Below are 21,522 nucleotides of genomic sequence, written 5' to 3'. Positions count from 1 at the left end.
TAAAATTAAGGAAAACGATTTTTTGGTCCAATCTCCCTTAGCAATACTCAAGTACATCTCTTGGGGTATGTCTACACTGCAAAGTGAAGTCGATTTAATTTCAGTCGACATTCACCTGCCGAACTAAGGAAGTTGGTTGGGCGTGATCACACCATGCTCATTGCATTTGGGGAGTGCGTCCCCACCAGCCGCGCTTGTATCGATAAGCGGAGCAGTGCACTGAGTATCTATCCCACAGTGCAACAAGCCACAAAGGCTTTTGGGAAGGTCTTCAGCCTCCTATGATGCAATGTCCTCCCTCCTCCTTCCCTCCCTTTCCTGATGATAACCTGACAAATGCTTTTTTCATGCCATTTTTCGAAATCCTGGCTTTGCCATGCATACACCATTGCCAGAGAAGCTTGGAGCCAGCTCAGCTGTGCACTATCCTTGTGAACATCACAAACACCTCATGACTTATCCTGCAGTATTTCCAAGGATGAGGAGCTGCAGCATGGAAAATTGCGATGTTACTCAAGCTGCCCTGCCACAAGCCATAAAACGAAACAATTCGTGGTTGCTGCTGGCTGTCGCACAGCAGCTGAACTTGGTGGAGCACCATTTCTGGTCCCGGGAAATGAGCACCAACTGGTGGGATCACATCGTTATGGGGGTCTGGCATGACAAGCAGTGACTGCAGAACTTTTGAATGCGTAAGGCTACTTTCATGGAACTTTACACAGAGCTGTCCCCCGCCCTGAAGCACAGGAATACTCACTTGAGACCTGCTCCGACAGTGGAAAAGCGAGTGGCCATTGCTCTGTGGAAGCTGGCAACCCCAGACTGCTATCGGTCAGTTGGGTATCAGTTCGGAGTCCGTAAATCCAACGTGAAATCAGCTGTGATTCAAGTGTGTAGGACCATTAATAGACTTCTGATAAGAAGGATAGTGAGTTTGGGAAACATGTAGGACATAGTGGATGGTTTTGCCATGATGGGGTCCAATAGATGGCACTAGGGCCGTATTATCCATTAAGCACAATAGGCACAGTGCCTAGGGCCTACAAAACTTTCAGGGCCTATGAAAATTTTAAATATATAATTTTTTATTTTTATTTTAAAAGCTATTTATTATTAGCTTAAAATAAAATTAGTTATTTCGGTCAGGGGGCCTACGAAGGTCTTAAAACGGCCCTGGATGGCACGTATATTCCTATCTTAGCACCAGACCACCTTGCCACAGAGTACATAAACCAAAGAGGATACTTTTCCCTGGTGTTGCAAGCACTGGTGGATCATAGAGGACTCTTCACTGCCATCAACATGGGGTGGTTTGGAAAGATGCATGATGCATGCATCTTTAGTAACTCCGGTCTGTTCAGAAAGATGCAAGCAGGGACTTTCTTTCCAGACCAAAAAATAGCCATTGATGATGATGAAATGCCAATAGTGATGCTGGAAGATCCATCCTACCCCTTGCTCATGAAGCTGTATACTGGACAGCAATAAGGAGCAGTTCAACAATAGGCTGAGCAAATGTAGAATGATGGTGGAATGTACTTTTGGACGTTTAAAGGCTTGCTGGCTCAGTTTGCTCACTAGGTTAGACCTCAGTGAAACCAATATCCTTATAGTTATAGCTGCCTGCTGTGTGCTCCATAATGTGTGTGAGACAAAGGGAGAGAAGTTTCCTTTGAGTTGGTTATGGAGGCAGATAGGCTGGCCGCAAACTTGAAGCAGCCAGATACCAGTGTAACGCTGCTGTAACTGTAACACCCAAGGAGTTCTGAACCTCAGCGGCATTGAAAACCCGCTTTTGTAATGAGCAACTGTAATTTGCATCACTTATCTGTGCTGTGCCTTCCCATTCCATCCCACCCTTGCAACAATGTCCCTGCACCTCCCCTTCCCCCACCAGCAGTCCCCATGAGCACTTCATTACAAAGAAGTTCACTTTTATTGCAAATCCGAAACAGTGGAGGGAAAGGAAAATAACTGTTAGCAACCAGTGTCATGGAGCTGAGGAGAGAAAAAAACGGTGTTATCTATTCAAACACCAAAGCCCACACATTAAAGGATTTTAGAAAAGCTGCCTTCTCTTCCTGCTCCCCTCCCCCAGTGTTGAGTGGAGCACATACTGCACCCTGCCTGCTTTCCTCCTGGAATGGTTGGGCGTAGGGGCTTGGGAAGAGGGTGCTTGTTACTGGCTGTTCTGCAAGGGCTGCAGAGGAAGTCTGTCCTGCTGCCGCTGTTCCTGAAGCTCAACCAGACACCTCAACATGTGTGATTGATCCCTCATTATATGCAGCATCTCATCCTGCGTGGCATGCTCATGCTCCTGGGTTGCTCTCCTACTGTCCATGTCCAGTTTTTCAGACAATGAAATCCTCCAGGCTCCTTAGCTCTGTGTCAGCAGCCCCGGAGGCATTAATTATCTCATTGAACATGTCATCCCAATTACTCTTTTTGTGCCTTATAATGTGTGACAGCCTCTCCGCAGGAGTGGAGGATGCTCTGAAGGCCATGCTTTCCACCGTAAGGCACACAAAGCACAATGCACCCATGGTTAGTTCATACCATGGATGAAAAGCAAGGTTGCAATGTAAAAATAACTCCCCTTATTATTCTCAAGTGAATGGTAGCACTGAATCACAATCCCAAACTCTTCCACAGGTCTGTTTGGTGTGCCAGCCATGGTGAGTAAGGGGCTTGTGCCTCCAGTTTTGGGAAATCTGGAACACAGAATGTGTTGTGGACAAGACCCCCAATCGCCCAGCAACATGACCAGGGAACAGCGCTTTCCCTCCCAAAATTTGTTTTTTGAAGGAGACAGCCCTAGAAAAGAATGGGGAGGGAGGGGAAGAAATCGCCCAGGAGAAAATACATGGCCACCCATTCCCGGATCCCTAACCCCCACTCATGTTGGGGAACATGTGGTTGAGGGACCCAATAAACCATCCTGGTCAGGGGAATCACATGCACTGGGTTTTTTTGGTATGATCGTGGGTATTGTAAATTTGTACCATCTCTCCTAGGTGACCCTATGTGATATTTAGTCTCCTGAGGGTAATACAGACGTAAAGGGAGCAGTTGCTGCAAGCGTATGCGTTATACTGCTATGCTGTGTTCTGTGATGATGCCAGCACATTTAATAACGGAGTGCTGTAGGAAAGTGTCCTATCGTGGTGGAAGAAATAAGGCTGCCCTCCCAAGAAACCTTCTGTAAAGGATTGCAGAGTACTTCCATGAAATTTTTCTGGAGATATCCATGGAGGATTCACAAGCCATCCCTGTGCACATAAACAGTAGCAACCCTCTGCATAACTAGAACATCAACAAGGAAGCCCTCCCCCACCACCAGGTTTTTCATATTAACCTGAACTCAACAAAGGATGTAATTCCAGCACTGTGATTTATATTACATACTCACCAGATGTGCCTTCCCCAGCATCTCGGTTGGTCAAGATGCTGTCCTTTGTTCAGCTGGGCTGCTCCAGGGTTAAAAACCACTCCTGGCTGTCAGGGAGAATGGATGCCCCACTTGCCTGCCTCCTTTTCTCCTCGTCCTCCTCTTCCTCTTCCTTGTCCACAGTCTTATCGTCATTGAGCCGGGACTCAGATTCCCCCGAGATATCAACACTGCATCTGAGGGCAGTGTTGGGGTCACCACTGAGAATCACATGCAGCTCCTCGTAGAAGCAGCATGTCTTTGGTAATGAACCAGAATGTTCGCTTCCCTTCTTTATTGATATGCCTACTGCAGCTCTCTGATTTTAATGCAGCACTGCTGCATGTCCCTGTTGTGCCCCTTCTTCTCCAACATGCCCCATGATATCTTTTCGTAGATATCAACATTTCTTCTGCTGAATCGGAGCTGAGCCTGAACAGACTCTTCTCCCCACAGACCGATGAGATCCAACGCCTCAGATCTACTCTAGGCTGGCGCGCGTTTGTGGTGTTCAGTCGCCATGATCAGTTGTTCTGGCGAGCTCTCCACACTGACCAAACAGGAAATGGGAATTCAAAATTTCCCAGGGCTTGCCCAGGGGAGGGGCTGTTTCCTGTGTATGTGGCCGTGGTGCAGTGGAGTTAAAAACAGTGTCCACAGCAGTCACAGCAGAGCATTGTGGGACAGCTCCCGAAGGCCAGTGATGTCGATTTACACAATGCTCTGCCTATACTACCACTCATTCAAACATCCACTTCAATTTTAGTGCTACGCCTTTCGTGGAGGTGGTTTTATTAAGTTGATGTTTCCGGCGAGTTAGGTCAGCGGAACGGACCTGGCAGTGGAGATACATACATTATATGGTTGATGGAAGTTGACCTAATTTTGCAATGTAGACCAGGCCTAGTATCTTAGGGAAATATACCCACATTCCAAAAGCCATCCCTCTATTGTGGCTAGTAATTTCTCCCAATGCTTAGATTTGATAAAATGAGTAGGGTAAAATAAAATATATTGCACCAATTAATTGCCGGTAAAATATAAAAAAAGTATTATTTACGTTATTTAGCATCTAAGAGCCCCAGTCTGGGGCTAGAACCCTATTGTACTAGATGCTGTACAAAAACAGAACAAAAAGATGGTCCCTGCCCCAAAGAGTTTTACAATCTATCTAAAAGAAGAGATGATACAGACAGGAAGGAGTACAAGGAAATGAGACAATATTGGTCACCATGATGCAGTGGTCTAAGTACAGCAGCAGCCTAACTGTTGTTAAGTTTTTTGTTGGCTCTATGGCAAGAATTTTAAGGAGAGTTTTCAAACTGGATAATGTAGGTTTGTGGATGTGTATGAGGAGTTCCTCCCAAGAGTGGGGAGCAGCATGGGAGAAAGCATGAAGATGTTTGTTTGAAAATTGAACAGTGGGCAATAGTGGCCGGCATTATGGGCCGATCGGAGGTGGGAGTCAACCTTTTGATTCTGAAGGAGAGATGATAGGTAGGGTGTGGATGGGTCTTGAAGGGCCTTCACAGTGAAAACAAGCAGCTTATGTGTGATACAATAGAGAGGGAGATCCACATTCCAAGGAATTTACAATCTAAAGGTACAGGTAGTTATAGGCACCATACAGAATGCTAGTTATTGGAATGGGTCCAGAAATCAAATGTCCATATGCTTCCTCTGCACTAATTTCAAAGTGTACCCTATTGTGTCTGAATGATCCTCTGAATTTTTGTATTTCAAAGTTTTAAGAGAAATCAGATAATGCCAAGGCCTTAAGCCAGGAAGCTGGCTTCTATGATGGGAAGGAGTGTATTGTTAATGCTGCACCCACTACTGTAAATTGTTAAGTACCTCAGCTCCCACTGAAAGCTGAGAGTGCTCATCATCTTTCAGGAGAAGGCCCAGACTCTGTGTACCATCTCAAGAACATGTGAATTGTTCCCTTGATTGTTTTGACTCTTATTTTTTCCTCAGGTTATGAACACAACTGATTCAGAAATACTGACAGAGGAAAGCATATCTATGGAAAAAGAGGGCATTGAAGAGGAACAGCAAGTAGACCAAAGGAAGAAATCATCTATTGAAAGTGCAGAGACAGTAGCTTCAGTGCCAAAGGAAGAACCATCTGATAACGGACTTTCAAACTCCGTGGTAACTGAAGCACTAGAAGAACCAGTTTCTGAAAATGTATCGCCCAATGTATCTTCCTCATTGGAAGAACAAAGTGAGGACGCAGGGCACGACTCACAAGAAGCCCCTGCAGTTCTTGGTCAGAGTTCTTTGATAGTGGTTGAACTTGAGGATGTCTCATTCCAGCAACATTCGGAAGGACAAAAGAACCAATCAGAAGAGCAGTCTGAAGAGTCTTCTGAGCAGATGGATCAGTACACGCAGACAGCAGCAGAGAGAGCTGCCGACAGCAGCTCAGAAGAAGCAGAAATTGAGGTACCAATAGTAGATCGGAGGAACTTACGAAGAAAGGCCAAAGGACACAAAGGACCACCCAAGAAGAAAGGAAAGCCCGCTTAACAATGAAGTCGGTTGTTAATCCAGCTATTTGTAAGTTATTTTGTTTAAAACAATAGGGTATTATTAAACCGCATGAGACACAGGATACACCTGTATTCTGATGTTTGGGTTGGACTTCCCTTCGGAATTCACCACCTTTCCTCAGCTTTTCTCGAATTTTTAACCACTATACAATGAGCTTCATCAGGGTATGGAAGTAAATGGCCAGTCTCCTCCTTTTATAAAGGATAAATGCTGAATAAACGTAATGGTTGTACTAGCAGAGCAACAGCATTTACATTTAAGATTAAAGTTCTTAGAAGAAAACACCACTGTGAAATTCTATACCCATTAAGTTCAATGAGGCCAGGATTTCACACCAGATGTTTATAAAATTGTATTCTCCCCTTGAGGGGAAAAACCCCATATAGACTACCAGAGAACAGAGTAAAGAATATATGGCATAAATACTGATCTCAAGAGAAAGGGAGCATACACAAGAACTTACTCTGACAACCTAATAGGCTAAAATAACGTACAGTGTTACGTTTTAAGTAAACTGATTTTCCACCCCTATTTCCCAATCCCCTGTTATATGAAAAAGAAACAGCTGGGTCACTGATCTGAAGCACTGTCAAAACAATGTCTAGCAGTGTGCACTTATAATAATGAAGCTTTTTAGTGCAGCATTAATTATGCTTATATGGTAAGTTATATATTTATAGTTTCAGAATTCAATGTTTATTAAGCATAAGTTTGACAGCATCTACTTTTACTTGTGTGTTGAGTTGCCCATACGTTTACAAAACTGTTTAGACTGCCACTCTAACTCTGTACACATGCTGGTTTGGTTCTTGATCACCTACTGTGTCACATTGCAAAAAATAGCTTAAAATCACTTTGCAGCTGGAAATGAGATGAATAGAGGGTGGTGACTGGTATCTTCTAAATACTTACCTGATACATGCAATAGCCGTTAGATGTGATGTCTGTCTGGTGCATGACTCATGTGGGCCCAAAAATTCCAGGTATATTGTAACAGTTCATTAGTGTAGAGTAAACATTAGTCAGAGTTGCAGCAAACATTCTTGTATGCCAAACTCTTGTCTCTTTGAATAACTAGAGGGAAATGGTTGCAGTAGATGGAAAAGTGAAATAACCCTGACTCTGATGTAATTCCTGGGATAACAGCTTTCCGGTTTGGTATTTCTTGGATAATAACACCCAAGCTTGCAGCATTAAGACAGAGTAGGCAGGAAAAAAACCCAGATCATTCACACATGTTTCTGAATAGTCCCTTTTATCCCATCTTCAGAGATGCCTTTTAGTCTTAACACATTTGACTCAAATTGCAATGTCATACATCAATTATATATTTTTAAATCGCCATTTATTTCTGTCCAATAATGAAGCTCTTGCAATAATGGGTAAAAACTCAGGAATAACTCAGAACAGTGGTGCATGCAGAGAAAGGAAGAAATGTGTCTATTTGTACTCTTACATATTTTATAAGATGAGCAAAACTTGGCTCCTAAATATCTCAAAATTGGAGGTACCTACTTATTTCTCTTAGGATTTATAAATAAAAGGTTCACTTGAATACATCAATGATCTTTTTATTCTCTATGAAACAAGTATTAGAATCTGCTTTGATTTTATGGATGTACAGTTTAACTTTTTAGATACTTTCTTATCTTATTTAGCTGGTGAAACACCCTTGTTCTTTTAAACTGTTTTCACTCACTTTAAAATGAGGGTGCAGGTTTTTTATGGGCCTGTATTGTGTATGCTCTGGAACTGGGGTGCATAGAATCATTGAGTTATATCTGGATTTCTTAGAATGTTGCACTTAGTTATAACTTTTCCTGTCAGTGTACATGTGTTGTATATGAACATTGTGGATGAGAGGCGTAAGCAAAACTTTTCTTGAGTGTTTATAAATAAATATTCAAGTGAACCTTCAGCCTTTCTAAAACCAATTAAACATTTTCTATAAAGCACACAAGAAAAACCTTCTATTATGTATGCGGTGGCTTCTCTTTTAGTGCTAAGATTTGTTGTAATAATAGACAGTTTTTGAAAACACTACTTTTTTGTTGCAAGAGTGGGGCTTCTTGGGGGCAGTGGGGTTGGCCTAAGATGTTTTTTGTGTACAGTAAATCTTAAAAAGTGGAGGATATGAATGTTGTTAGGCTGTTAGTTACCAAGAGTTAAGCTTTGGTAAAGAGTAATGAACTCATGCGTACTTCAGTAGATACAAAAATATCTTAATTAAAACTCACTTTCATAAGGAGGAAAATAATCATATTTTCAATTGTGTTAAACAACAATATTTTTCAGACAATGTACCTTGGCTTGCTGCATTGAAAGGTCAGTTCATTTGTGTGGTTTTCCCCCCTATGGATAACCCAGAATTGGCTTATGCCGATATTTCCTGTGCATTGAAAGTTTAAATTTGCAGTTGTAAAATTAGCACCCATCACTACTTTAACAGTAAAACTACACTTGACTTCAGTGAATTTCAGTGGCAGCAAGAGCAGTCTTAGGGGTTGAATCTGATCTCACTTAAATTGGTGTAAACTGAAGTTACTCATTGATGTCCAAAGGAGTTACGCTTCTGTAAAACTAGCATACCTGAGATCAGAATCAGGCCCTTGATTATTAGGAAGAACTGGATATGGACAACAGGTGCATAATTAAGAATTCTTAGTCACTCTGCTGCTAACAGGGAGGTCCCACTTCTTGAGAAGATTTCACCAGTCCTTTGAGCTAACTGTCATATTTGCTTTGTAAAAAGTAACTCCTTTGGTATCAGCCATCTTGCAGTTAATGAGCTGGTGAAATCAAGCTACTGGCACAAAAGAATTAATTTTCATCACAGTGCTGAAAGTCCAGTTGCAACATAGCATAATAGTCTAAAATATACCTTCTGCTATATTACTGCAAAGAGAACATCACCATTTACAATTAAGCATGCCAATGAAAACAGTTTAACTTTGGGAAATAAAATGATCCTCTTTTAGGCTTAACAGAAGTAAAATACTGTCTGTCTTGCTTCAGATTACCATTGAACTGTTAGACACTTTAAGGTCTTACCACACCAGCAATCCAAAATCAGAACGGTGTTTGATTTTATACAGTTTGTACCAAATGTTACTAAAACATGCCATGGAACAAAATATATATACAACTAAAGCAAGCAGTATTATTCTTGAGCCTTATTTAGTCTAGAGCTTAAAGAACATTAACTTATGATCTCAGCCTCACCCTTAGATGATAAATGGTTTTGTATTTAAACCTAACATTAGTTTGTCTTATTGTATTGCTCATTAATTTTCATAAAGATTTGTTTTGTTTCCCACAAATTCATATTCTTTTCTTTGTAAAGGCTATGTTCATTTCAGGCAGAAATCTTGTTTACTGTTCTCATCCTGTTTCCCAGAATCCATCACATTAAACTTATATTTATATCTTCTTTCAGAAATGGAGTTTTACTTTTAGCTTGGTAAATGCTCTGTCCCTTACTCTTTGCTATGTTTTTTTCCCCACCATCATAATATTCCCTGGACTTCAGTAATTAGATTTCATTTGCAATGATATCAACACCACTCCATAAGTTATACATATGCAAGCAATAAATAGTCCATGTTTCAGCTTATGTTCTCCATTCTGATAAGTGATGCACCATTCTCAAAGTTCATTTCCAAGGAGATGCATTTTAAATTTATTTTCCTAAATGTGGTGTTGTGTTTTCTAAACATGTGGTACTATGTTTATAAATCTCTTAGGGAAGATGTACTGCTATTCTGGATTACTGTGTTGAGTCTTGTTATAGTATTTTTAGCCTTTCCTTTGGTATTGTCTTGATGGCTTTTGAAATGTTTCAAAGTAGTAATTAAACTTATATTTTGTGACTTTTCTTTCCTGGTTTCAGTATTTGAGTCCCCTTTGCTAAACAGCAAACATTTTCAATTACTTTAGCTCACTAAGGTACAATTTATAGTTCTCCAAATGTCAGTATTTAACTGTTAGCTTTAATCCATAATTTAAATACTACCATGGAACTAACCAGAGTATAGAATAAATACATATTAAAATATCTTACTCGGCTTTAGAAATCTGAACTTTTCACCTAATGAAAAATACTGTTCAATAAGCCCTAGGATTGCAGTCTTAAAATGTGAACTGCAAGATAAAATTTATTTCCCCTCTCCCCTCATTTTATAGCCTCATGTATCTGCATTTAATTTTCTTATTTATTATTTACTTATTAATTATTTACTTACTGGTGGTTTAAGGTACAACTAGTAATTTATACAGTCAATGCTGGATATTTCATACATATCTTAAACAGATCTTCCAGAGTTAAAGGTTCTTTAACCTTAAGTTTAAAATAGTAACAAAATACAAATTGCAACATGTGATCCTCCATGGATTGGAGGAACAAAAATATAAATTAAGAGAAGGTAGAGGTCACACATCCAGGTCTTGATCCTGCAACTGTATCCATACAGGTGGACCTGTGTGAACCCTCCAGTGAGACCAATGTGGCTCTAAATGGTGCCATGAGGACATGATTGCTGGAGTAAGTCCTTATTGGCAGCAACTATATTATGCAGTGGTTTGTGTTTACAGCATGAAAAGCAGTTAACACATGTATTTGAGATAGTAGTCTCACAAGTGGGGACCACAATTACATGTAAACATCCTTGTCTAATTGTTCATCACTTCCTATATGTGAATATTTAACAAATTCAGCTGGCATTTCAGATGGGAAAGTGGGAAGGATTGAGGCCAGTCTATCATCACAAAAATGTATTTTCTTTTTCCTTAAGCAAATATCGGTACACACTATATTTGCTTATGATCCTCATTCAATTCAAATCAGTCATGTTATTTTTGTTCATTCAGTGTATGAATGTTTGTCTGAAAACTACAGTTAACCAATTAGAAGGCATAGTCTTGGGAAGTACACTGCTCTGACAAGATTTTTCTAAAACAGACTCTCAAATTCTGGCTTTTAAAAAAGAAATGCAGTTAAGCCAGTCAGTGCATGAACACAACTTTAGACAGAAGCTTTAGTTAAACTGCACTTGGATTGACCCATTTAATTGCAGTTTCTTATGGACTTAAGTACCAGTTCTGCAGACACTTGCATTGTCCATATGCTTCACTTTGCTTATCAGCAGTCCCATTTGGCTGTCTGTAGAATATCTTTTTATATATCCAGTACCACCAACCCAAAGCATTCAAATAAATGAATCAAGCCCAGAAAAATCAGTCAAGAGTGAGCAGGTTGGGCCAGATCTTCAAAGGTCTTAACATCAATGGAAGTTGAGAGCCTAAATATCTTTGGGTCTCTGGGCCCTTTTCTCTGGAGCTATGAGGGCTAGAACTTTTGTTGTTGTTTTATTTAATTGAAGCTGATTCTCATGTAATTACCTGACTCCAGAAACTGGGGCTTTAAAAATAAGGCAGGAGCTTGCAACAATGTGTTTAATATAAAGCCTATTTAAGAGTGGAATTACAGACTGCATTCAAATATTCGCAGGTTTGGGGCCTTAATTTATATTCCATTTTGTACGTTGCCTTCTATCCCACAACTCCTAACTTTGTAACTATACCATTATGGAGCTAGAAATGTGATCATGCAACATAAGGCACTGGTAGTGATATATTCTACATGTACAAAATAACTTGTAATTGCAAATTATTTCCTTGTTTAGGACTACCTCTGGCTTCTTAAACCGTCAGCATAACATAGCTGATACATATAATTGCTGAGGGCTTCAAGCAAGTATAGACAGAGTAGGTGGTAAATACAAGTTATCTTGTGAGCTGACTGACCTTTAACATCTTTGACTGGATATTCATTGGTGATAGTTGTAGTTTCACTGGATCATACCTCAAGTAGGAGAGAAGCCAGGAATCAGTATATGTCTAGTCTACTGCTTACAAGTGTAATGGGGTAGTAGTAACTGCATCAACAAGTACCATTAAAATTAGTATCTTTTTTTACAAATTCAAAATGAAGTTGTGTCTAATTTAACTTCATAATAGTGTATGTATTAGCCATGTCTTCTAATAAACATGAAGCCTGATTGGGTCTTTTTATATCTCTGACTGATCATAGACTAAAATTACGTACCTCTAAAAATTAAGCCACTTATTCTGAGTAATTCAAGCCTTTGTCACTTAGTGAAAAGGCTCTACTTTTCCAAATTGATTTAAAGCATATTTCAACATATACAAAAAAGGTAGGGAAATTAGTTTTAATAACTCATCACATAACTAGTTAACTACAAATAATCTAGGAGTTTTCCTACAACTTGTTGATACATTCATGATCTCCCACCAGTATTACAACAGGAAAAAATCTTATTTTTAAAGTTTAATTGCATTCTGTATAAATATTTAGTGTATAATCAAAAGTTAATTCAAATATCATTTGAGCTAATTTGAATTTAAGAATAATCCCTGAATTTACACATTCACTAGAGAATTTATTTTAATACTTTTTAAAAACAAATGTAAGTTAAGGATAATTGATTTAACTGTAGGTATCAGCTAGTATTTTCTTTCACCCCTAGAAAATTCAGCAGATGCTATATGTACACTAACTAGATACTGCCATCTATCAGGAAACAAGGCAGCAAAGAAATCAAAGAATACTGAGGAGTCTGCATTTGTAACTTCCTTGCCTGGAAGCACAAAGCTGTGATCTCAGGCCCTACTTCTTTCTCTGTTGTGGCTGAAATTTGTGGAGATGGAGTGGGAGGAGTGATGATGAAGACAGTAGGTTCATGCAAAGGTTAAAGATAGACACGTCTTTTGATTGTATCCATGCATCAAAAGCATGAGTGATGGAAAAAAACCTGTTCCAAGTATACAGACTTCCAGATGGCTAATACTTGCAAGTCAGACCCTTTCCCCTTCTAACTGCTGTTCTGACCCCAGCAGGTTGCTTAGAGGCAAGTACCAAATGTTGGTACTACTTCTGCTCAAGATATCACTATGCAACTAGGCCCCTCCCTTCTCCCAGCTGTATTGCTTCTTCCATGTTCTCTTCCATCTCTCCAGATGAACATGTGAACCTGTGGAGTTTGGGGGTACATTTCTCCCCCTCTTTATCGGGTTTTCCCACAAGCAGGTAAGCTTAAGTCAGCTAGATATATGATAGAACAGGCCCTGTGTGCTGTGCAGTTTCGACAATCAGCAATATTTGCTGGAACATCATCAACTTGAACTTTCTTCTCTGTATCTGTTTCCTCTGCTCTTCTATCCACCTTTAGGACCCCAACTTAGTATGCCCTAATCGGTATGACTGCCCTCTTATTTCCCACTGTCAAGAACCTCAGTTGACTTTTCTTCTACCTGTAGCAATTCTAAATTATTCCTGCATCATACATTGAAAGGGATGGTTGCTATCTTTCTGCAATTAGTTACAGAAACAAGTTGAGAAAAAAATATAACTGTCCCAACAAAACAAACAAAATTGGAAAACTGATGGACTTTATTCTATAATGTTCAAAGGAACAAACAGTTTGTATACCATTGGGCTTCCATATTTGTAAGATTTTCAGGAACTTGATTGTTTATACATTCTTTGACTGTCCTCTCTTGGGTTCAAGTTTGACACTTGATTTGCTGGAAGCTGACGGTCTTAAATTCCTTGCAAACTTCTTGATTTACTTTCCTTGAGTAAGAGTTTGTAAGAGTCCACGTGCAATATTTATTAAGACCCCATTCAAACAAGGAGGACTGCATTAATGCAGCCATCGTTTTCTGGATTGTTGGTTACCTGTGCATATTTCCCTAAAGAAAAAAAACAAAAAAAACTTTATTCCAAAGTGTCATCTTCCAACAGCTGCTGCTACTACATAAAATAAACTAAATACTGAAAGAATCAAATTAAGTTTATTCACCTTTAAAAGTCCCCTCCACCAATTCCACCCTGTATAGTCTGGGGGACCCCCATTCCAAAACACAAACTGCAATATTAGAACTGCATTTTGTTGATAACAATCATTCTTAAACAAAAATGAGATTTCAACTTAGCAACAACATTTTTCAGCTTATTTATAAATGCAGCCTCCAGAGCTCTGGGTGTATGATGATGAAATGTTTAGACTAATGGTTCTCAATCAGAGGTACACGTATCCTTGGGGGAGTATGCAGAGGTCTTCCAGGGTACATCAACTCATCTAGATATTTGCCTACTTTTACAACAAGCTACATAGAAAGCACTAGTGAAGTCAGTACAAACTAAAATGTCATACAAACGACTTGTGTATACTGCTCTATATATTATACACTGACATTTAAATACAATATTTATATTCCAATTGATTTTTTATAACTACATGGTAAAAAATGAGAAAGTAAGCAATTTTTCAGTAATAGTGTGCTATGAAACTTTTGTATTATGTCTGATTTTGTAAGTTTTAGTGAGGTGAAACTTGGGGGTACCCAAGACAAATCAGACTTCTGAAAGGGAGGGATACAGTAGTCTGAAAAGGTTGGGTGTCGCAGGTTAGACCCAAAAAATGGCTGTTTATTCACCCTTAAAAAAAAAGAAGTGGTCTCTCACCTGCCATGTCTTGGGTTTAGGAATTTGTCAGCTGTAATGACTTCAACTGCTAGAAACAGTAGTCCTGATCCTGCAAACACTTATGCACATGCTTGAAACAAAAGAAACTACTCACCATGCATAAAGTTACATATCTGCTTAAGTCTTTGCAGGATAGAGGCTACTAGTTAATGTCAGACACAGAAAATCAAATCTTAGGTAAGAAAGTAATTTTCAAATATTTGGTGTATTGCTGATTTTGGGTTCTTAAATAATTTGACATTTAAAAGGTGAACTGAAAGCTTAAGACCAACATGCTTAGAATATAACAAATAAGACTTAAATTTCTTTATTCTTTCCCTTAAAATTCTAGGCTAGTTATGGAATACACCTAGTAACTACTTGTTGGATACTTACCCCAGATAACTTTGCCCCCTTGTGTCACAAGTCCAAGCTCACTCACATTCACCTCAATGACGGTACCTTTGGTAATTACACCCAGAGTTGTGTACAGAGGGGAAGAAGGATTCTTCTTTACACCGAGGATTGGTAGACAAAAAGTAGCTTTAAGTTCAGGATGTGTTACATGAGCCTTCTTGAAACGTAAGCCCTGTTATATAAACATAAAATTAAAGCCATTACTAAAAAAAAAGTTGACCAACTAAAACCATTTCCATAATTTCCTGTATTTTAAGGAATTACGGTGAGAAATGATTGAAGTGATTTGGTATTTTTTTTAAAAAGTCACCTGTCAGTTGTAAAATGTCAGATTTGTTCAATCCTGATAAATGATCAGATTAGATAATTCTCCACAGACTATTTAGATTTGTACATTTTTAGTATGCATCATTTAAAAATTAGTATGGGAAGAAGGATACTCGCTGGTGCATATCGTGCAGATGACACTAAGCTAGGGGGAGTAGTAGATACCCTGGAAGGTAGGGATAGCATACAGAAAGACCTAAACAAACTGGAGGATTGGGCCAAAAGAAATCTGATGAGGTTCAACAAGGACAAGTGCAGAGTCCTGCACCTAGGACGGAAGAATCCCATGCACAGCTACACACTGGGGACCGACAAGCTAGGCAGCAGTTCTGTAGAAAAGGACCTGGGGGTAATAGTGGATAAGAAGCTGGATATGAGTCAGCAGTGTGCCCTGGTTGCCAAGAAGGCTAATGGCATATTGGGCTGGATTAGTAGGAGCATTGCCAGCAGATCACGGGAAGTGATCATTCCTCTCTATTTGGCATTGGTGAGGCCGCATTTGGAGTATTGTGTCCAGTTTTGGGCCCTCCACTACAACAAGGATGTGGAGAAGTTAGAGAGAGTCCAGCGGAGGGCAACAAAAATGATTAGGGGGCTGGAGCACAAGACTTATGAGGAGAGGCTGAAGGAACTAGGCTTGTTTAGTCTGGAAAAGAGAAGAATGAGGGGGGATTTGATAGCAGCCTTTAATAACCTGAAAGGGGGTTCCAGGGAGGATGGAGCGAGGCTGTTCTCAGTGGTGGCAGATGACAGAACAAGGAGCAACAGTCAAGTTGCTGGGGGGTAGGTCTAGGTTGGACATTAGGAAAGTTTTTCACTAGGAGGGTGGTGAAGCACTGGAACGGGTTACCTAGGGAGGTGGTGGAATCTCCATCTTTAAAGGTTTTTAAGCTGCGACTTGACAAATCCCTCGCTGGGATTATTTAGCTGAGGTTAGCCCTGCTCTGAGCAGGGGGTTGGACTAGATGACCTCCTGAGGTCCCTTCCAACTCTATGTTGAAGAAATCAGGAGCTAATGGTAAAGTATTTCACATTCTTCTTGTTTTTTAGGCTCAAGTTCTTCATTTCTAAGCATCCCTTGTAAAACTTTAAAATGCAGTCATTCCTCCTGTCCTACTTTTCCATCCAGAAATCACACAACACTTTACCGAAGAGGTAAGTAACATTAACATATTTACAGATGGGGAAAACTGAGGCACTGAGTGGTGAAGTGACTTGCCCATGGTCTCCCAGAAGGCCAGTGGAAGAGCTGGGAATAGAATCCAGATGGTCTGAGTCTCAGACCCATGCCCTATTCACTGAGCCACTGCCTACCTGAAAGAACTCAGGGGTTTCTTCATACATCAGATTTCAGTTCTACTACTTTTACCTACTAACTTCTCAGAAGTTGCCACATAAGAGTATAGAAACATCACTACAGAGAAAGAGGCCAATCACAAGGCCCCTTTTATCATAGCAAGGGAATAACAGTTAAGCATTGGAATAGACTTCCAAGGGAGGTTGCGGAATCCTCATCATCGGAGGGTTTTAAAACTGGTTAGACAAACACTTGTCAGGATGATCTAGGTTTACTTGGTCCTGCCTCAGCGCAAAGGTCTGGACTAGAAAACCTCAAAGTCCCTTCCAGCCCTATATTTCTATAATTTAGGCTTCTACAAGGAAACTACAAGAAAAGTGACTGGTTTATGACAGTTCAACCTTAACTCTGGATTATCACTAAGGTTATGAGTCCACCATGGATTCCAGGATTTTTTCTGACCTCTGCGACTTCAGGGCTTCAGCTGTCAGTCCCAGATAGCGGGGATCAGGCTTTAGCCCCGCACTGCAGCTCCAGCGCTAGCAGGGTCTCGGGCTTCAATTAATTCTTGTTTATTACCCATAACCTGTCTGATTTTTTTCTAAAAATAACCATGACAAAATCTTAACCTTAATGATCACCACAGTATATTTCATTATGGGAGAGAGGCACTGTTCACAAATGCTATGTACTGACTCAGTGCTACAAAGGTGCTCTAAACTGTATTTTTGTACAAGTAACTTACCATTGGTCGAATAAATCGTTCATATTTAGGTGGTTTTCGAGTAAAGCCATCCCCAACGAAGCAGACTTTGGTAACCATCCTCTTCCAGGCCTTCTTCTTTCTCTTTCCTGTACGAATCACCTTTAAAACTTCTGTTTCTCCCTGTGCACGGACTTTCGGCACAGGAACCTCCCATTTCCCCTAAAAAGAAGGGCCAGTAGCATTATTAAAGTGTTGATAAGTGGAAGGGAAAAGAAATCAAAGAATAAAACACAGTTTTGCTAAAGGAAAATGATAGTTCCTCCTTTTTATACAACTAAGGTGTAGCAACTTAAACATTATAATAGACATTTATAAAAGACACTGACCATCATTCTGACTAAATGGGACAATTAGCTATAGGAAATACACTATTGTCTCACACATCTGAATTCTTTATATCTGTTATATAGTTGCTGTTCTTTTGGCAATTTCTTTTAAATGCAAGAATCAACATTACTGAATGTTCTTTCTCCCCATATTCTGTTAAAGTGAATGGTGATTTAACACTGTTGCTAAATGTCATGAAAGCAAGTTACTGTATATACTTGTTAACTATTTTTTTGACATAGTAGCTCTGCCATTAAGAGTTTTTAGAGGTACCAATATACTGAGTTTACATTTACTGCAAAAAAAAAAAAAAAAAAAAAAAGTGCTTAACATGATGCCAATCAAACCTACAGAACTGTTCAGACTGCCTCCAGATTGCAAGTAAAGTCAGCATGAATACTGTGAATGGTCATTAAGCAAAGCCTAGATATAGCAATTATCTGAATTTTTCTATTGTTACTTACAGCTTTTTCTTTTCGTTTCTGTTTGATCATGTTGGAAAGGACTTTAGCTCGGGACTGGCCCTCTCGATCCAGCAGGTATGCTGGTATAGCTCCTTCTGGTGTTTTCTCATCGTTCTTTTGCTTTGTGTTTCTCTTTTCGTGCATCTTAATGCTGGAAGGCAAAAAACAGTATTCAGAAAAACATCCTCAGGGTGTACAATCATATTGGCCTTTCACCATAAGCCCTATGTTTGCTCAGAGGCTCTCTTTTAAAGATAACTTATTTCCAACTGCAGGATTTATGACCAAAATTGACTATGCACAAAATGCTGTCAAATGGACAGGCTATAAAAAACAAAGTATTTTTCTTATTAATTCAGTTATAGGTAGTTGTGGGTGTTATCTGCAAACATATTGGGTAAAAGTTTCAAACAGAAGTGTGATTTTAAGTTGACAGGTTTTTTTAAGATAAGATAAATTACCATACTAAAGATCCAACTAATATGGTGTAAATGGCAGTGTTTTTTCTGTTAAGTTTACAAGAAGGCAACAGATACATATCTGAATGAATGAGAGTCATGGCAAGCCCTTAAATGCATTCCCTTGTATTGTTGAATTCCCCCGCTAGCCTGGTACATCAGTGTTAGATGCTAGAAGCAGTGCCAGTGTTTAATATTCATCACTGGTGGTGCTTCTAGTGCTAGATGCTAGGTTCACTGCTAGCATCTAATGGTAGGAACACTTTAGATAGGGGAGAGCTAGGAGAAATATTTTAATTATAACACAAAATGATTATTTGTTCCTGCGAGTCATATCCATTTTTCAAGTTTTAGTGCACAATTTAAACAGGCCTCCTATGGACAGTAGTTTAATAATTCATAACTACATCTATGTCTAGTCCCAACCTTAAAATATCAGGAGAACTCAACAAAGTAAAGGAAAAATTAATACGCACGTCTTTTTCATTTGTATCTTCTCAGCATGGCGCTGCTTATGGTAGAGTTTGGCCTTCAGCCCAATCAATTTCTTGGCCTTCTTTGATCGTTCATGAGCCTCACGGCCTTCCTTCTTCCTCTTCTTCTCATGGTAATCCAAGCGATAACCATATCGCTTGCGATGTAACTCTATGTAATCGTTCTGTGGCTGTATATGCAAGGAGATATTTTTGTTAAGTTAATAAAGTGTGACAAGAAGCTTTTTGCACAATATATTCCATTTTCCTCTTATCTGCATAGTGTGTACCAGAGATCTGACCAAGGAATACTTCTTGGAGATAACTGAATCCAAAACTGTTGGAAGCATCTTACAAGTGACATGGTCAATTAATAGTGGACTGATAACAGCACTGTACAAGCAAAAATTACTTTAGTATCACAAATTTGAAAGAGAGACTAAGGGTATGTCTATACTGATGGCGGCAAAGTCACTGCCGTCAGACCGATCTTTCTGGATCGATCGAGCAGTCAGTGTAGACTCGCTCAATCAATCAGGAAGTTGATGCAGTAAAACCACCCCCTCAAGTGGCATGGCGCAGTGCAGACGGTGCGCCTAAGGGAAGCACAGCAGTCGATGGGAGTTACGCAAGCTACTCTGCGTAGCTTGCGTAACTCCTGTTGACTGCCGCCAAATCTCCAAGTAAGTGTAGACCAGGGCTAAATGGCAGAGGGGCATCCTGCAGTATTCTGGATAGACTGCACAGGGAGATTTTAAAGCCTACACCTACCTCATTCCTGAGGTCAACTTAGTGTTAAACAAAAACATAATTCAATCTTCAGTATAAGCTGTTTGCTGAAGCGTGACTGGTCCTAGAGTTTCCGTGCAGCACCGCCTCTCTCCCAGAGAGAGAGAGCAGATATTCCCAGGTTTAATTGTTTACTCTACCATACGCTTTCTGGGAAATCAGTCTCTCTCTGGGCCTTAGCTCCCATTCCCAATGAAAAGTTGGTATAATAATCTTTCCCTACCTCATTCCCAATGAAAAGTTGGTATAATAATCTCTCTCTACCTCAGTTGTGAGGATAAACAGAGTTTAGGATGTGAAGTACTCATACTATGGTGATGGGGGTCACATGTATAATCAGTAACAGAAGTAAATATGCCAGCCCCTCATATCCTATTTGCAATTAATGAGATGTACCTGCTACCATAATTTTAATTACTATGCAACTTTATGCAAGGTTCATGCTCCCAACTTCAGGATGACTCAAAATAGAAGTCCTGTATTCGCTCCTGGATCCAACCCCTATGTAACAAAGGCTTATTATAGTGTATTCCCCCTCCTCTGCCCTACAGTCCTTTCTCGTGCTTTAGTTTAACCATAGGGGACTGCAATCTTGGCATGGTGAAGGTGATAAGCAGTGAAGGTCCAGTTCAGATTTACAAGACGGTAAGTCCTCTTAAGTGCCCAATGTCTACATCGCTGTCTATCTACACCTCACAAGATCAGAGCACCGCCTGTTACAGAACAGATATAAAATATTTTCTTTTTCCAGCCCGAGCTGGGAGAAGCAACAGCTGGACAGGTTTACTGGGTGGGGTTGTAGGAACCGGGTCAGGGCGGTGCGTGTCAGGGGCCCGTCCCAGAGCTCACCGAGGCATCAGCTGCCTCGGGGTCCGCACCGGAGACTGAGACCACGGGTTTCGGGAGCGTGGGGCGCAAACCGCCCAGCTTGCTGCTCTCCCGGGTGCTGACGCGAGGGGCGGGGGCTCTTTCGTGCCCCCCTGGAGCCGGCCCAGCCTGTCTCCTAGAAAGAAGCTCCCAGGACGTGACGCTCCGAAGGGCGCCGCAGGGCCCCTCTGCTCCCGGGCCAGGCCGGCTCTGCAGCCCCTGAGAGTAAGTGGGCCCGGGCCCCACTACAGGCACAGCGCCCCCCCGGCTGAGTCGCTCTTCATCCCTCCCAGCACCCCTTAGTTCCCCAGCCGTCCGTCCCTCCTCACCATGGCGGCCTAGCGCGAGGGGCTTGGCTCGGCGGTTGGCGTCTCGCGCTCGAGTCTCAACCCCCACGGTCCGGTCCCGACGCCGCACGCGAAGGAAAAGGCTATGGTGCATCGGGGAAACTTCTCCGGGCAGAACCACTTCCGGCCCCAGCACCTTCGTTCCGCCCCAGCAAGCGGCAGGCACACCCCACACTTCGCCGGCCTGAGGCCCTTCCCTTCCTCTCCACTCGCTTCGGGGCATCGAGAAAAACCGGAATCATAAGCCGGCAGCTGACTCGCCAGCCGAGCAGGAACCTCCCTCCCGGGGATCGGAACCCGAGGAGAGGGGTCGGAGGGACTGGCCGGGAGGGAGAGAAAAGACACCGTGACGGTCTGGGAAGAGGCTGCCTCCTCGCCGCCTTCGAGGCGGGCTGCGGGGGAGGAAGCGGAAGGAAGGAAACCAACCAACCAACCAACCAAGCAAGCAAGCAAGCGCCCGCA

At 41.0% G+C, this 21,522-nt stretch overlaps 2 protein-coding genes across 2 annotated transcripts in view; one reads left to right on the top strand and one right to left on the bottom strand.

Moving 5' to 3' along the window:
- The window catches only part of FAM169A (family with sequence similarity 169 member A), a 73,882-nt gene extending 64,081 nt beyond the window's left edge, over positions 1-9,801 (top strand). The window contains exon 13 of the mRNA XM_067568891.1: positions 5,405-9,801. Coding sequence (XP_067424992.1) covers positions 5,405-5,959 — 555 coding nt within the window. The 3' untranslated portion in view covers positions 5,960-9,801. The remainder of the gene's footprint in view (positions 1-5,404) is intronic.
- Positions 9,802-13,428: 3,627 nt separating this feature from the next.
- Positions 13,429-21,201, bottom strand: NSA2 (NSA2 ribosome biogenesis factor). The gene is made up of 6 exons (XM_067568890.1): positions 21,043-21,201; positions 19,061-19,248; positions 18,127-18,277; positions 17,315-17,494; positions 14,925-15,117; positions 13,429-13,753 (listed from the first exon to the last, which is right to left on the bottom strand). The coding sequence occupies exons 1-6, from the start codon at positions 21,043-21,045 to the stop codon at positions 13,686-13,688; spliced, it is 783 nt and encodes a 260-aa protein (XP_067424991.1). The 5' UTR covers positions 21,046-21,201; the 3' UTR covers positions 13,429-13,685.
- Positions 21,202-21,522: the final 321 nt, after the last annotated feature.

Source organism: Emydura macquarii, unplaced genomic scaffold, assembly GCF_026122565.2.
Source record: "Emydura macquarii macquarii isolate MOO-44397 ecotype Brisbane River unplaced genomic scaffold, CSIRO-AGI_Emac_v2 contig_2897, whole genome shotgun sequence".
Lineage (NCBI taxonomy): Eukaryota > Metazoa > Chordata > Testudines > Chelidae > Emydura > Emydura macquarii.
Note: the sequence above shows the minus strand (reverse complement) of the source record. Positions and strands in the feature narration are given on the sequence as shown.

Bases quoted from the DNA above. Each gene is read 5' to 3' on its own strand.
- NSA2 (XM_067568890.1), bottom strand. The intron at 18,278-19,060 runs GTGCGTATTAAT...TTTGCCTTCCAG, and splicing joins AAGATACAAATGAAAAAGAC to CATTAAGATGCACGAAAAGA. The intron at 15,118-17,314 runs GTAAGTTACTTG...TTTATATAACAG, and splicing joins AACGATTTATTCGACCAATG to GGCTTACGTTTCAAGAAGGC.